A 13462-nucleotide genomic window follows, 5' to 3' on the forward strand; every position below is an offset into this window, starting at 1 on the left:
TTGCGTCCAGTACGGTGTTGTCCCTTTCTACCAGTCGGTCATACATGTCGCTACAGTTCCCTTTCTCTAGGATACTTGTGTCCAGTAGGTCTTTCAGTAGTTGACATCATATACTCATTCCCTTTGACAGACATTTCAAATTTACCGAGTGGAACCAACTTCCATCATTCAGTGTCATGAAGTTCAGCGGGAACTAATAAAGGAATAACGCTCAGCCTTAAACATGAAGGTGGACAAACGCTGCAGAGAGGCATGAAAATCTATGGTACTGAACAATGAACATTACTTGTCTTAAAAATCGCAGTCACAAAATAATCACCATTGCAAGATGTCGGTTGCAACAGATACTTATAACATCCACAAACTACAGTGATCCCGGCCAGGTGGTTGAAGTTTCAGTCGGTGATTACTTTGGGAATAGCGATCACAATGCCGTAAGTTTTAGAATACTCATGGACAAAGACGAGCGTTGTCCTAAAGAAAGAGTGCTAAATTGGGGAAAGGCCAAGTATAACAAAATTCGGCAGGAGCTAGGGAATGTGGATTGGGAGCAGCTGTTTAAGGGTAAATCCACATTTGAAATGTGGGAGTCTTTTAAGGAAAGGTTGATTAGAGTGCAGGACAGACATGTCCCTGTGAAAATGAGGGATAGGAATGGCAAGATTAGGGAACCATGGATGACGGATGGAATTGTGAGACTAGCTAAGATGAAAAAGGAAACATACATAAGATTCATATATAAGGAGCAAGAGGGTAACTAGAGAAAGGATTGGCCCACTCAAAGACAAAAGAGGGAATTTATGCATGGAGTCAGAGGAAACGAGTGAGATTCTTAATGAGTACTTTGCATTGGTATTCACCAAGGAGAGGGACATGACAGATGTTGAGGCTAGGGATGGATGTTTAAATACCCTAGGTCAAGTCGGCATAAGGAAGGGGGAAGTTTTGGGTATTCTAAAAGACATTAAGTTGGGCAAGTCCCCAGGTCCGGATGGGATCTATCCCAGGTTTCTGAGGGAAGCGAGGGATAAAATAGCTGGGGCCTTAACAGATAGCTTTGCAGCATCCTTAAGCACGGGTGAGGTCCCAGAGGACTGGAGAATTTCTAATGTTGTCCCTTTGTTTAAGAAGGGTAGCAGGGATAATCCAGGGAATTATAGACCTGTGAGCTTGACGTCAGTGGTAGGCAAACTGTTGGAGAAGATACTGAGGGATAGGATCTGTTCACATTTGGAAGAAAATAGACTTATCAGTGATAGGGGGCATGGTTTTGTGCAGGGAAGGTCATGTCTTACCAACTTAATAGAATTCTTTGTGGAAGTGACAAAGTTAATTGATGAGGGAAGGGCTGTAGATGTCATATACATGGACTTCAGTAAGGCGTTTGATAAAGTTTCCCATGGCAGGTTGATGGAAAAAGTGAAGTCGTATGGGGTTCAGGGTGTACTAGCTAGATGGATAAAGAACTGGCTGGGCAACAGGAGACAGAGAGTAGTGGTGGAAGGGAGTGTCTCAAAATGGAGATAGGTGACTAGCGGTGTTCCACAGGGATCCGTGCTCGGACCACTGTTGTTTACGATATACATAAATGATCTGGACGAAGGTATAGGTGGTCAGATTAGCAAGTTTGCAGATGATACTAAGATTGGTGAAGTTGCAGATAGCGAGGAGGACTGTCAGAGAATACAGCAAAATATAGATAGATTGGAGAGTTGGGCAGAGAAATGACAGATGGAGTTCAATCCAGGCAAATGTGAGGTGATGCATTTTGGAAGAGCGGACTATACGGTCAATGGAAGAGTCCTGGGAAAAATTGATGTACAGAGCGATCTGGGAGTTCAGGTCCATTGTACCCTGAAGGTGGCAATGCAGGTCGATAGAGTGGTCAAGAAGGCATACAGCATGCTTGTCTTCATCGGACGGGGTATTGAGTACAAGAGTCGGCAGGTCTGTTACAGTTGTATAGGACTTTGGTTAGGCCACATTTGGAATACTGCGTGCAGTTCTGGTCGCCACATTACCAGAAGGATGGGGATGCTTTAGAGAGGATGCAGAGGAGGTTCACCAGGATGTTGCCTGGTATGGAGGGTGCTTGCTATGAAGAAAGGTTGAGTAATTAGGATTGTTTTCGTTGGAAAGACGGAGGTTGAGAGGGGACCTGATTGAGGTCTACAAAATTATGAGAGGTATGGACAGGGTGGGTAGCAACAAGCTTTTTCCAAGAGTGGGGGTGTCAATTACAAGGGGTCACGATTTCAATGTGAGAAGGGTAAAGTTTAAGGGAGATGTGCGTGGGAAGATTTTTACGCAGAGGGTGGTGGGTGCCTGGAACGCTTTGCCAGCGGAGGTGGTAGAGGCGGGTACGATAGCATCATTTAAGATGCATCTAGACAGATATATGAACGGACGGGGAACAGAGGGAAGTAGATCCTTGGAAAATAGGTGACAGGTTTAGATAAAGGATCTGGATTGGCGCAGGCTGGGAGGACCGAAGGGCCTGTTCCTGTGTTGTAATTTTCTTTGTTCTTTGTTCATCTGAGGTGGTCTCGGGACTGGGGCTGAGATGATTGCTTGTTATTGTCCTTTGCAGTTTCCTGCTGGTAGCTGGAATAGCAAGAAGAGACAATTAGTGATTGACCAGGCAGGCTGAACATAAGTTGACGAACAGTAATTGTCTCCATGTTGTCAATGTATACTGGATGGACTCTGGATTGTTTAGGGAGGCCAATCTCACCTTCCTCACCAGCGAGCTCTGACGTTTGTTCCAAGTGTCCAAACTCAGTGGTACCCACTCTGGTCTTCACTCTCACTCAATTGTGGGATATCTTGTTCTGCATAAAGACAGGCAGATTGACTGTGAGCATTATTGATGAAAGAACATTTTAGAAGTATGCATGCTGGTTGTGTGTGCTGACCCTTCTCCAGTAAGAAATTAAGGCGCCATTTGTGCAGGAACTTACATGAGATGGCAAGTTAAAGTGGCTGGCAGGCATGCAGCGCAGATGTCCCATCTGCTGGTCATGTGTGATCCCTGTGGACTCTAACCCTTAGAATGTCTGATGCCTTTATGAGAGTATAGGTTTGTTTGGAAGATTCATTTTACTTGGTGGATCAGATCGGTCATTTGTTTCTTGCGCTGCAGGCCGGAATGGTCAGGTGGGACGACCGCCTGCCCCCATCCAGAGGATAGAGGACTACCTGTCTTTCCTGGACGGCCTGGATAAGAATCCCCAGCAAGGCCTCGCTGAACCATGGAATCGAGGGTTTGGTACATTTAGGTGCCATGGTGATGTAGAATTTCACAACACCTGGCCTGCAGTGAGTGAAGACCTGTGCGGGTGCTGTTTCAATATAACGGCAGGATCTTTGACCTCATGAGGTAACTGCAGGGCGGCCCCCATTGCCGTGAGATTCACCAAGCTCCTCGAGGCATAATTAATGAGCTGAAAAGCAGATAATCAAATGGTTGAATCTCCCCTACTGCCCAGGGGATCATGCTGACTTCCCTGTGTACCACCGCACTTTGTCTCCAGAATGGACAATTCCACCCTCCGTATATTATTCTCCCCAATAAACAGAACCATTGAAATTCCCTGTACTAATTCCTACAGCAAATGCACTCTGAAGGAAATGTGCTGGACTGTTGTTTTAAGTAAATATTTAATTGGCTACCTTATTTACACATGTGGGTGTTTACTCCTGTTACACAATGCTGGCATGAAAGTAGTTCATCAGTCGAACCATGGTGATGACTGCAGAAATCACGAAATCATAATTGCGCCTATTTTGATTGGGTGACAATTTTATTTTGTGTTATCAAAACAAATGTGATTTCTGTGGGTGAAATTGGTATTTACCAATAGAGCAGCACAAACCCGTGACCAATTGGCAGTCCATCTTTGTCCAGTTTTCTTTCTCATTGAAGTTAAAATCGAGCTTGGGTTGCCAGTACACGATGAGCTTAGTCTGTGCTATTACCAAAGATCAGTTTCATGCCCAATGTGTTCTGTTGTCTACAACCGTTGAAAACTTTGTGGGGGTGGAAAGGGTGAAATTAATGAAGCTGCTGTTAAACATTAGCTTTGATGCAGATTTGTAATCTAAAAGCTTTGATTGCTTACATGTGAGTGGGGTCTTCTACCAATTCGGTGGAATCCACAAAATGTTTGTTGCTGCAGAATTTCACTCATCTTAATCATGGTTTCTTTGCAAATGAGGAACAACTAATTAAACTGGGGAATTGACAGACATTTCAGAAATAAATAATTAGAAATGGGTCTTTGCTGACCCAGCAAGGAAAAAAGAAACACCAGAGAACGAGATAGAGAGAAATGAAATAAAACAAGATGTGGAGATGCCTGTGTTGGACTGGGGTAGGCACAGTAAGAGGTCTTGCAACACCAGATTAAAGTCCAACAGGTTTATTTGGAATCACGTAGCTCCTTCATCAGGTGAGTGAAATAAAACAAGACTTAAATGAGAAGATTATTAAAAGAAAAGGTAAGGGCAAGATCACTATTGGATGTGAGCATAGAAAACAAAAACTGGTAGTTAAATGGCAAATGAAGATAAATTTATTACAAATATCCCATGGTTTTGCGCGCATGAGGTCAGGACAAAGCTAATTTCTGCCAGTGTTTTTTTTAAACTTCTTCTTGGGATGTAAGCGGAGACAAATAGGCCAGCATTTTTTTGCCCATCCCTAATTGCTCTCGAGACGGGTGGTGGTGAACTGCCTCCTGGAACAGCTGCAGCCCATCTTCTGCAAGCATTCTCAAGGGCTGTTCAGCAGTGAGTTTCAAAATCTTCCACAGCGAAGGAACGGCAATATAGTTGCAAGTCAGCATGGTGTGTGGCTTAGAGGGAAGCATGCAAGCTGCGGTGTTGCCAAGCACCTGTTGCCCTTGCCCCTGAGTGGTAGAGTTTGGAAGATGCTGTCAAAGGAACTTTGGTGCTACTGGAGGAATAAGAATCGAGAGTTGCAGCTTTTGGAGCTCTTGAAATTCTAGCAGATTGCAGCTGTGACAGAACTCTGTGTCACAGAATGGAGAAGCTCAAATAAACAGGTAGTAAATTTAATATATTTCCAGTCAAGCTCTCTGGTGATAGTAAAAAGGTTGTAAAGACCAGTCCAGTATTACAGTCCTTCAGGTTAAAAGATCATGACATAATTGAACCCTGGTGGATGAGGTGAATCAAGGAAGGGTGAGAAGGCAGATGGTGGGTGAGATGAGTTGCTTCCAGGTGAGGAGCTGAAAGAGACATGAGACATTTCTTAAACGGCGAGAAGGAAATTGGATGGAGCCTGAATTGCTACTTACAGGAGCATATAAAGGTGTGAACCTTTGAACGGATAAGCTTCAGCATGATGTTGGGAGAGATTTATTTTGTTTTAGTGTGGGAAAGTGAAAGGCTAAGTGTGTGCTCAATGATCGGGGAGGAAAAACCTCATGGCCGGGATTCTCTGAAATCCCTGCCAATTATTGACGCCGGTGTGAACACCGGAATGGTGTACGCCGGCGTCAACCGGCCTGGCCCAGGAATTCTCCAGTTTTTAGGTGGCTAGTACAGCGCCGAAGTAATGTGCACTGTTCCAGCGCCGAAAGGCGGCCCTGCACGGCTGGCGCAGGTCCGCTAATGCGCACCACAGCCGGTGCAGGTCCACGCATGGGTGCCATTGCCGTCTCCGTGCCGGGCGCATGCACGTGGTTGCCGTCTCCGCGTGGCGCAGAGCAAGATGTCGGTAACTGAACACAAGGCCCATGCGGAAGGAAGTAGGCCCCCTCCAGATCGCGGTTGCCTGCTGATTGGAAGCCCCTGATCGTGGGCCTGGACCCCATGGAGGCCACCCCCTCAGAGTCAGATCCCCGCGCCATCCCACCAGGACGTCCACAGTGGCCGTGGGTCCAACCTCCCGCCGGGTGGTACCGGGTTTGAACCACACCAGCGGTGCTCGGTGGGCGTTTGACATGTCGTCCGTGGAGAATCGCTGCGGCGGACCGTGCGGGCGCGATCGGCGGCCCGTCGTCAGAGCAGCATGGTGGAAATTTCACGTGCCCCCAGCAATTCTCCGTCGCGGCGCAGGCTCGTAGAATCCCGGCCCATATGTTTCCAATTGGTTCCGGGGGAAGATAAATTTGTTCTCAGTGTGGGAGGAAGGCTGAGTTTTCCTTCTCTCTCTGGGGGGGTGGAGGGCAGGCAGTGGAGTGGAATGAGGGTGGAGATGGTTGTGGCTGGTGGACAATGTTGATTTTGTCTTCCAGAGAGGATGTGTGGAAATGGAGGAGGGTGGACTACTCAATCGGTGGTCGTGATTGCTAAGTCTGGCTTCAATAATGTTGAAGTTCCCCTGAGATGTGGGTTTGTTACACAGATTTCTCTTCAGTGACGGGGATTGATGGTGACACTGCCGGAGATGGAGGAACTAATTCATGTTTTCTGCACAGTGAAATTCAGTCAAGTGATCTGATTTAATTTAATGAGGGGAGAGGGCTTAGTCACAATTTGTGTTGTGGCGGAGATTGATGTTTTTAGTGGGATAAGGGAATGGTTATCCAGACAATGACAATTGAATGCTTTTCGGCATACCCTCAGGTGCCTCTTTGTGATTACGAACTGACAATCTACACAATATTGCTATGTCCATTCATCCTATCATTCTTTTACCAATAAATGCAGATCCAGTAGTGATGCATTGCATGCTGTGTAGTATCTAATGGTTCGAATTTTATGTAAACTGTATTTTCACAATCGTGAAGAAGATCTGCTGGGGAAATGACAATTAAATCATCCTTTAAATATTGGGTATCAACTCACCAGCACATTTGACAAGGCTCTGAACCAAAACCTCATGGGCCCGATTCTCCGCCCCCCACGACGGGTCGGAGAATAGCGGGAGGGCCTTCCCGACATTTTTCCCGCCCTCCCGCTATTCTCCCCCCCCCCCCCCCGCCCAACTCCCGACACGAATCGCTGCCGCCGTTTTTTTACGGCCGGCAGCGATTCACAGCTGATAGATGGGCCGAAGTCCCAGCCCTTTACGCTGTTTTTACGAACGGCAAACACACCTGGTCTGGCCGTTTGTAAAAACGGCGGGAACAACTCGCTTTTTATAACCATGGCACCGATTGGCACGGCAGTACCACGGCCGTGCCAAGGGTGCCATGGGCCCGCGATCGGTGGGCACCGATCGCGGACAGCGGGCCCGATGCCCGCGCACTATTTCTCCTTCCGCCGCCCCGCAGTATCCATTCGCGGGGCGGCTGAGGGGTATCCCGGCCCGCGCATGCGTGGGTTTCGCGCAAATACGCGATGACGTCATCCGCGCATGCGCGGGTTGGAGTCTTCCAATCCGCGCATGCGCGGCTGACGTCATATGACGCGTCAGCCGGCGCTAACTCCGGCAAGCGGGCTTAACGAAATTCGTTAAGCCCGTGATGCCGGAGCTTGCGGCGTCGGGCTGCTAGCCCCGACCGGGGACCAGAATCGGTTCCCGGTCGGGAAGGGGCGCGCTGGCGTCAAACCCACTCGGATTTGACGCCAGCCTTACGATTTCTCCCGTTTTGGGAGAATCGCGCCCCATATGTTTCCAATTGGTTCAGGGGGAAGATGAATTTGTTCTCAGTATTGGAGGAAGGCTAAGTTTTTCTTTCTCTGTTTGGGTTGTGGAGAGCTGGATGTGTCATGGATGAGATCTTATAGGTATTCAAAAAATCTGTTGGTTCTGTCTAGTTTTGAGCGCCATGCCTTGGTTATTCATGATGAGACTGACAATTTTATTATTTGACAATCCCTGAAACCACTCGTTTTGAGGGGGTTAGAATTGGGAAGTCCTTTTCGTTGTGATGAAACTCATAGTCAAATCTAAATGTTTGAGTCTTGTTGTGAATTGCGCTTTCACATAGCCGTCCGTCAGTCCAGAAGTAAAACACTCGAACAAGTCAGTAAAGAATATTCGTTTATTCACGGCCGGGACAAATCTCTAAGTAGTCGGGGAACCACCTTCGAGAAGTGCCAAAGTCCCAGAGTACGGACTGTCCCTTTATACAATCACAGCTTAGAGGTGGTCCCCTTAAATTCCTAAACACACCAATGATTTGGCAAGGATCCAGAACATGTACTTATATGGAATTATTATCCTCGAGGTAGGCTGGTGACTATGACATAATTATTAGCACGGTTCACTAATACTGCTGTGGCTAACGGTTTTCTTATCCTATCCGTCCATCAGGTCCAACTTCCTTATCTCCTTTCTTCTCGTGCTCCTGAGTCAGCTCTTTCACATTCCAATGTCCATTGTCTCAGTTGACAAGGTTTTACACACTCATCTTTGCTGTCTCTGCACTAACAAATACAGAGATCTGCTCTCATTTCATTCCCTCAACCTTTTAACATCTTTTTCACAGATACATTTCAGAACCTTAATATTAAACATAGCAGCAAGGTTATAACAAGACAATAAATGTAATCCACTTCCACATTGTGAGGACCCAGACTTAAGATTTGGAACCAAACCAAGTGGTAAACTTACTGAGAAATCCATGCTCCTCAATCATATCTATTGCAGGACATAGAAATGTTATTTTGTTAAAGCCTTCACTCTGTATACTAAAACTCCTTTATTGAATATAGGTTACAACGGTCACTCTTCAAGATTTGCCTGGTTTCAGCCTATCCACGTTTTCACAATGTCTGAGACTCAAGTCACTTACACTTCGAAACTGTGGACTCGAGACATTGGAGGGTGTCAATAATTGTAAAGGTTTAAAGTACATTGATGTGCAGGTAAAAAAAAATTGTTTTTGAAAAATTATTTATTAATACTATCTGTATGTGTGCATTGTATTTGCTGAAATTGCTCACACTTTTATTAAAGTTGATTATTCTGTACATCTGTTACAGTTGACAGCATTGCACACACATGGGTCAAGCTAAAAGAGAGATAAATCACAATTGAGCAAGATTTTTTCTTTAAAAATTATAATGGTTGCTTATTTCTTGATGGTCACAACTAACATTGACAATATGGATTTCTTCCAAAGTTGGAACTGGGGATTTACAAGCTGATCTAGCGCATGCTGACATTGACAACTTGATTTCTTCCAAATTTGAAACTGGGGATTTACAAGTTGATCTGGTGCACGCTGACACTGACAACATGATTTCTACCAAAGTTGGAACTGGGGATTTACAAGCTTATCCAGTGCACCAGGAGGCCTGTGAACCTTACTTTGCGGGAGTCTTGGGAAGGAATGAACTAGTACTTCAGTTTTTTTTAAATTTTATGGACAAGCATCTCTCATAAATTAGTCTATAATTCATCCAGGATGTGTCTGTTTAGAAAACATTTATTCCTATAGTGGTGTAAAATCAGAATAGTTGCCCTGGGTATCCTCAAAATTTGCATCAGGTTAAACATGGGCAAGGAATCCTCTGCTGATTACCACCTAACCACCCCCCACTCCTCCCCTTCAGCTGATGAAGCCATACACCTGTTGAATGCCATTTGAAAGAAGCACTGAGATTGGCCAGGGCACAGATGGTACTTAAGTTGGGAAATTCAAAGCCAGTCACCAAATGTGGCTCGGTTGCACGACTAAACACCCAACTGCCCGAGTCCTAAAGGACATAACTGCTAGATCAGGTCTGTGGCAGGTGGTGAGGGAGCCAATAAGAGCGAAAAATTTACTTGACCTCGTCCTTATCAATCTACCTGTTGCAGATGCAGTATCAGTAAAAAGGGGCTGGTTTAGCACACTGGGCTAAATTGCTGGCTTTTAAAGCAGACCAAGGCAGGCCAGCAGCATTGTTCAATTCCCGTACCAGCCTGCCCGAACAGGCGCCGGAATGTGGCAACTAGGGGCTTTTCACAGTAACTTCATTGAAGCCTACTCGTGACAATAAGTGATTTCTAGGGGCTGTTTAGCACAGGGCTAAGTCGATGGCTTTGAAAGCAGACCAAGGCAGGCCAGCAGCACGGTTCAATTCCCGTAATAGCCTCCCCGAACAGGCACCAGAATGTGGCGACTAGGGGCTTTTCACAGTAACTTCATTTGAAGCCGACTTGTAATAATAAGCAATTTTCATTTCATTTCATTTTCATTTCAGTAGGAGTGACCATTGCGTAGTCTTTGTAGATGCAAAGTCCCACCTTCACATCGAGAACATCCTTCATCATGTTGTGTGCACCATGCTGAATGGAATAGATTTCAAACAGCTCCAGCAATTCAAAACTCGGCGTCCATGAGGCACTATGGGCCATCAGTCAAAGCAGAATTGTATTTGACTACAATCTGTAATCTAATGGCACGACACCCCTCCTCATGCTCTACTATTGCTATCGAGCTGGGGGATCAATCATTGTTTAATGAAAAGTGCAGGAGGGCATACTAGGGGCAACACCAGGCATACCTAAAATGAGGGGCTGGATTCTTTCGCCCCTCCCGCCGCAAGAATGCCACTGGCGAGACGTGGACGATGGAGTAGTCCATTGACCTCGGGCCGGATTCTTCGGTCGCCGGGCTGACGTGGCCGGAGAATCCACCCAAGGTGTCAACTGGTGACGCTACAACACAGGACTTCTTGCATGCCAAATAGGGGAACCAGCATGCAATAGCTAGAGCTAAGTGATCTCACAACCAATGGATCAGAAATAACCTCCGCAGTGCGGTCACATCCAGCCGTGAATGGTGAGGGATACTTAAACAACCAACAGCAGGAGGAGGTTCCATAAATATGCCCATCTCAATGATGGGGGAGCCCAGCACATCAGTGCAAAAGACAATACTGAAACATTTGAAACCATCATCAGCCAGAAGTGATCTATCGCTGCCGTTTCTTGAGGTCCCCAGTATAACAGATGTCAATCTTCAACCAATTCAATGCGCACCACGTGATGTCAGGAAACGGCTGAAGGCACTGGGTCTTGCAAAGGCTATGGACTCTGACAACATTTCGGCAATAGGAATTATTATTTAAATGATAAAATATTAAAACATGCTATTGTGCAGAGGGACCTGGGTGTCCTAGTGCATGAGTCACAATAAGTTGGTTTACAGGTGCAACAGTTAATTAAGAAGGCGAATGGAGTTTTGCCCTTCATTGCTAGAGGGATGGAGTTTAGACTCGGGAGGTTATGTTGCAACTGTATAAGGTGTTACTGAGGCTACAACTAGAGTATTGTGTTCAATTTTGGTCTCCTTACCTGAGAAAGGATGTACTGACGCTGGAGGGTGTGCAGAGGAGATTCACTAGGTTAATCCCAGAGTTGAGAGGGTTGGATTACGAGGAGAGGTTGAGTAGACTGGGACTGTATTTGTTGGAATTTAGAAGAATTTAGAAGGATCTTATAGAAACATATAAAATTATGAAGGGAATAGATAGGATAGATGCGGGCAGATTGTTTCCACTGGCGGGTGAAAGCAGAACTAGTGGACATAGCCTCGAAATAAGGGGAAGTAGCTTTAGGACTGAGTTTAGGAGGAACTTCTTCATCCAAAGGGTTGTGAATCTATGGAATTCCCTGTACAGCAAAGCAGTTGAGGCTCCTTCATTAAATGTTTTCAAAATAAAGATCGATAGCATTTTGAAGAATAAAGGAATAAAGGGTTATCGTGTTCGGGCGGGAAAGTGGAGCTGAGGCCACAAAAGATCAGCCATGATCTCATTGAATGGCGGAGCAGGCTCGAGGGGCCAGATGGCCTACTCCCACTCCAAGTTCTTATGTTCTTATAATACTGAAGACTTTTGCTCTGGGACTAACTGCGGCCCTAGCCAAGCTTATCCAGCACAGCTACATAGCTCGCATCTACCTGGCACTATAGAGAATTGGCCAGTCATGCCCTGTCCACAAAAATAAGACACATCCAATCCTGCCAATTACCACCCCATCAGTCTACTCTCAAGGGGGGCATCAACAGTGTTATCAAGCAGCACTTACTCAGCAAAAGCCTGCTCACTGGCACTCAATCTGGGTTCTGCCAGTGCCACTCAGCTCCTGGCCTGATTACAGACTGAGCCCAAATATGGACAAAAGAGCTGAATTTCAGAGGTGAGGTGAGAGTGACTGCACTTGACATCAAGGCTGCTTTTGACTAAGTGTGACATCAAGGAACCCTAGCAAAACTGAAGTCACTGGGAATCAGATGGAAAACTGTCCACTGGTTGGAGTCATACCCAGCATAAAGGAATATGGTGGTTGTTGCAGGTCAATCATTTCAGTCCCAGGACATGACTGCAGAAGTTCCTCAGGGTAGTATCCTTGGCCAACCATGTTCAGCAGCTTCATCAATGACCTTCCTGCTATCCTAAGATTGGAAGTAGGGTTGTTCACAGATGGTTCACGGATGAATGTTCAGCACCATTTACCACTCCTCAGATACTGAGGCAGTTCGTGTCCATATGCAGCAAGACCTAGACATAAATGGCATGTAACATTTGTGCCACATGCACCAGATAATGACCATCCCCAACTAGTGGGAATCTAATCACCTCTCTTTGACATTATATGGCAATATCCTTGCTGAATTCTTCACTATCAACATCCCAATGGTTACCATTGACCATAAAGTGAACTGGGCTAGCCATATAAATGCTGTGGCTATAAGAACAGGTCAGAGGCATTGATTTCTGCAGCGACTAACTCACGTCCTGACTTCCCAGTGCCTGTCCACCATCTGCAAGGCAAAAGTCAGGAGTGCAATGGAATACAGTCCACTGTTTGTGTGGAGCTTGCACATTCTCCCAGTGTCTGTGTGGCCTTCACCCCCACAACCCAAAGATGTGCATGGTAGGTGGATTGGCCATGCTAAATTGCCCTTAATTGGAAAAAAATAATTGGGTACTCTAAATTTATTTAAAAAAAGAAATGCTCTCCACATGCCTAGATGAGTGCAGCTCCAATGACACTCAAGAAACTAAACATCATCCAGCACAAAGCAGTAGTTTGATTGCTACCCATCCATCACTTAAACATTGATTTCCTCCACTAACAATACACAATAGCAGCAGTATGTAACATCTACAAGATGAACTGTAGCAACTCATCAAGGCTTCGTAGGCAGCACCTTCCAAACCTAAGACCACTACTATCTAGTAGGACAGGGCAGCAGACACACAGGAACACTACCACTTGGAAGTTCCCCTCCAAACCACCCATCATACTGACTTGGAAATATATCACAGTTCCTTCACTGTTGCTGGGTCAAAATCCTGGAAGTTCTTCACTAACAGTACTGTGGACCTACCTCCACCACATGGAGTGCAGCAATTCAAGAATGCAGCTCATCTTACCTTCTTAAAGGCAAGTAAGGATGGGCAATAAAGGCTGGCCTAGTCAGCGAAGATCACATCCTTTGAATGAATAAAACAAACTCACCTCGGCTGCTTTGACAGCATCTTCCAAACCTATGACCTTTACTTGGTAGTTGAAGGGCAACAGATGCTTGGGAACACCTCCACTTGC

General features: G+C 45.9%; 1 protein-coding gene across 4 annotated transcripts in view; it reads left to right on the forward strand.

Moving 5' to 3' along the window:
- lrriq1 (leucine-rich repeats and IQ motif containing 1) overlaps positions 1 to 13462 on the forward strand; it is a 281000-nt gene that overhangs the window by 72604 nt on the left and 194934 nt on the right. For all 4 annotated transcript variants that reach the window (XM_038780687.1, XM_038780683.1, XM_038780684.1 and 1 more), the window contains exon 9: positions 8632 to 8784. In XM_038780687.1, coding sequence (XP_038636615.1) covers positions 8632 to 8784 — 153 coding nt within the window. The remainder of the gene's footprint in view (positions 1 to 8631; positions 8785 to 13462) is intronic.

Source organism: Scyliorhinus canicula, chromosome 20, assembly GCF_902713615.1.
Source record: "Scyliorhinus canicula chromosome 20, sScyCan1.1, whole genome shotgun sequence".
In the NCBI taxonomy this organism is placed as follows: domain Eukaryota; kingdom Metazoa; phylum Chordata; class Chondrichthyes; order Carcharhiniformes; family Scyliorhinidae; genus Scyliorhinus; species Scyliorhinus canicula.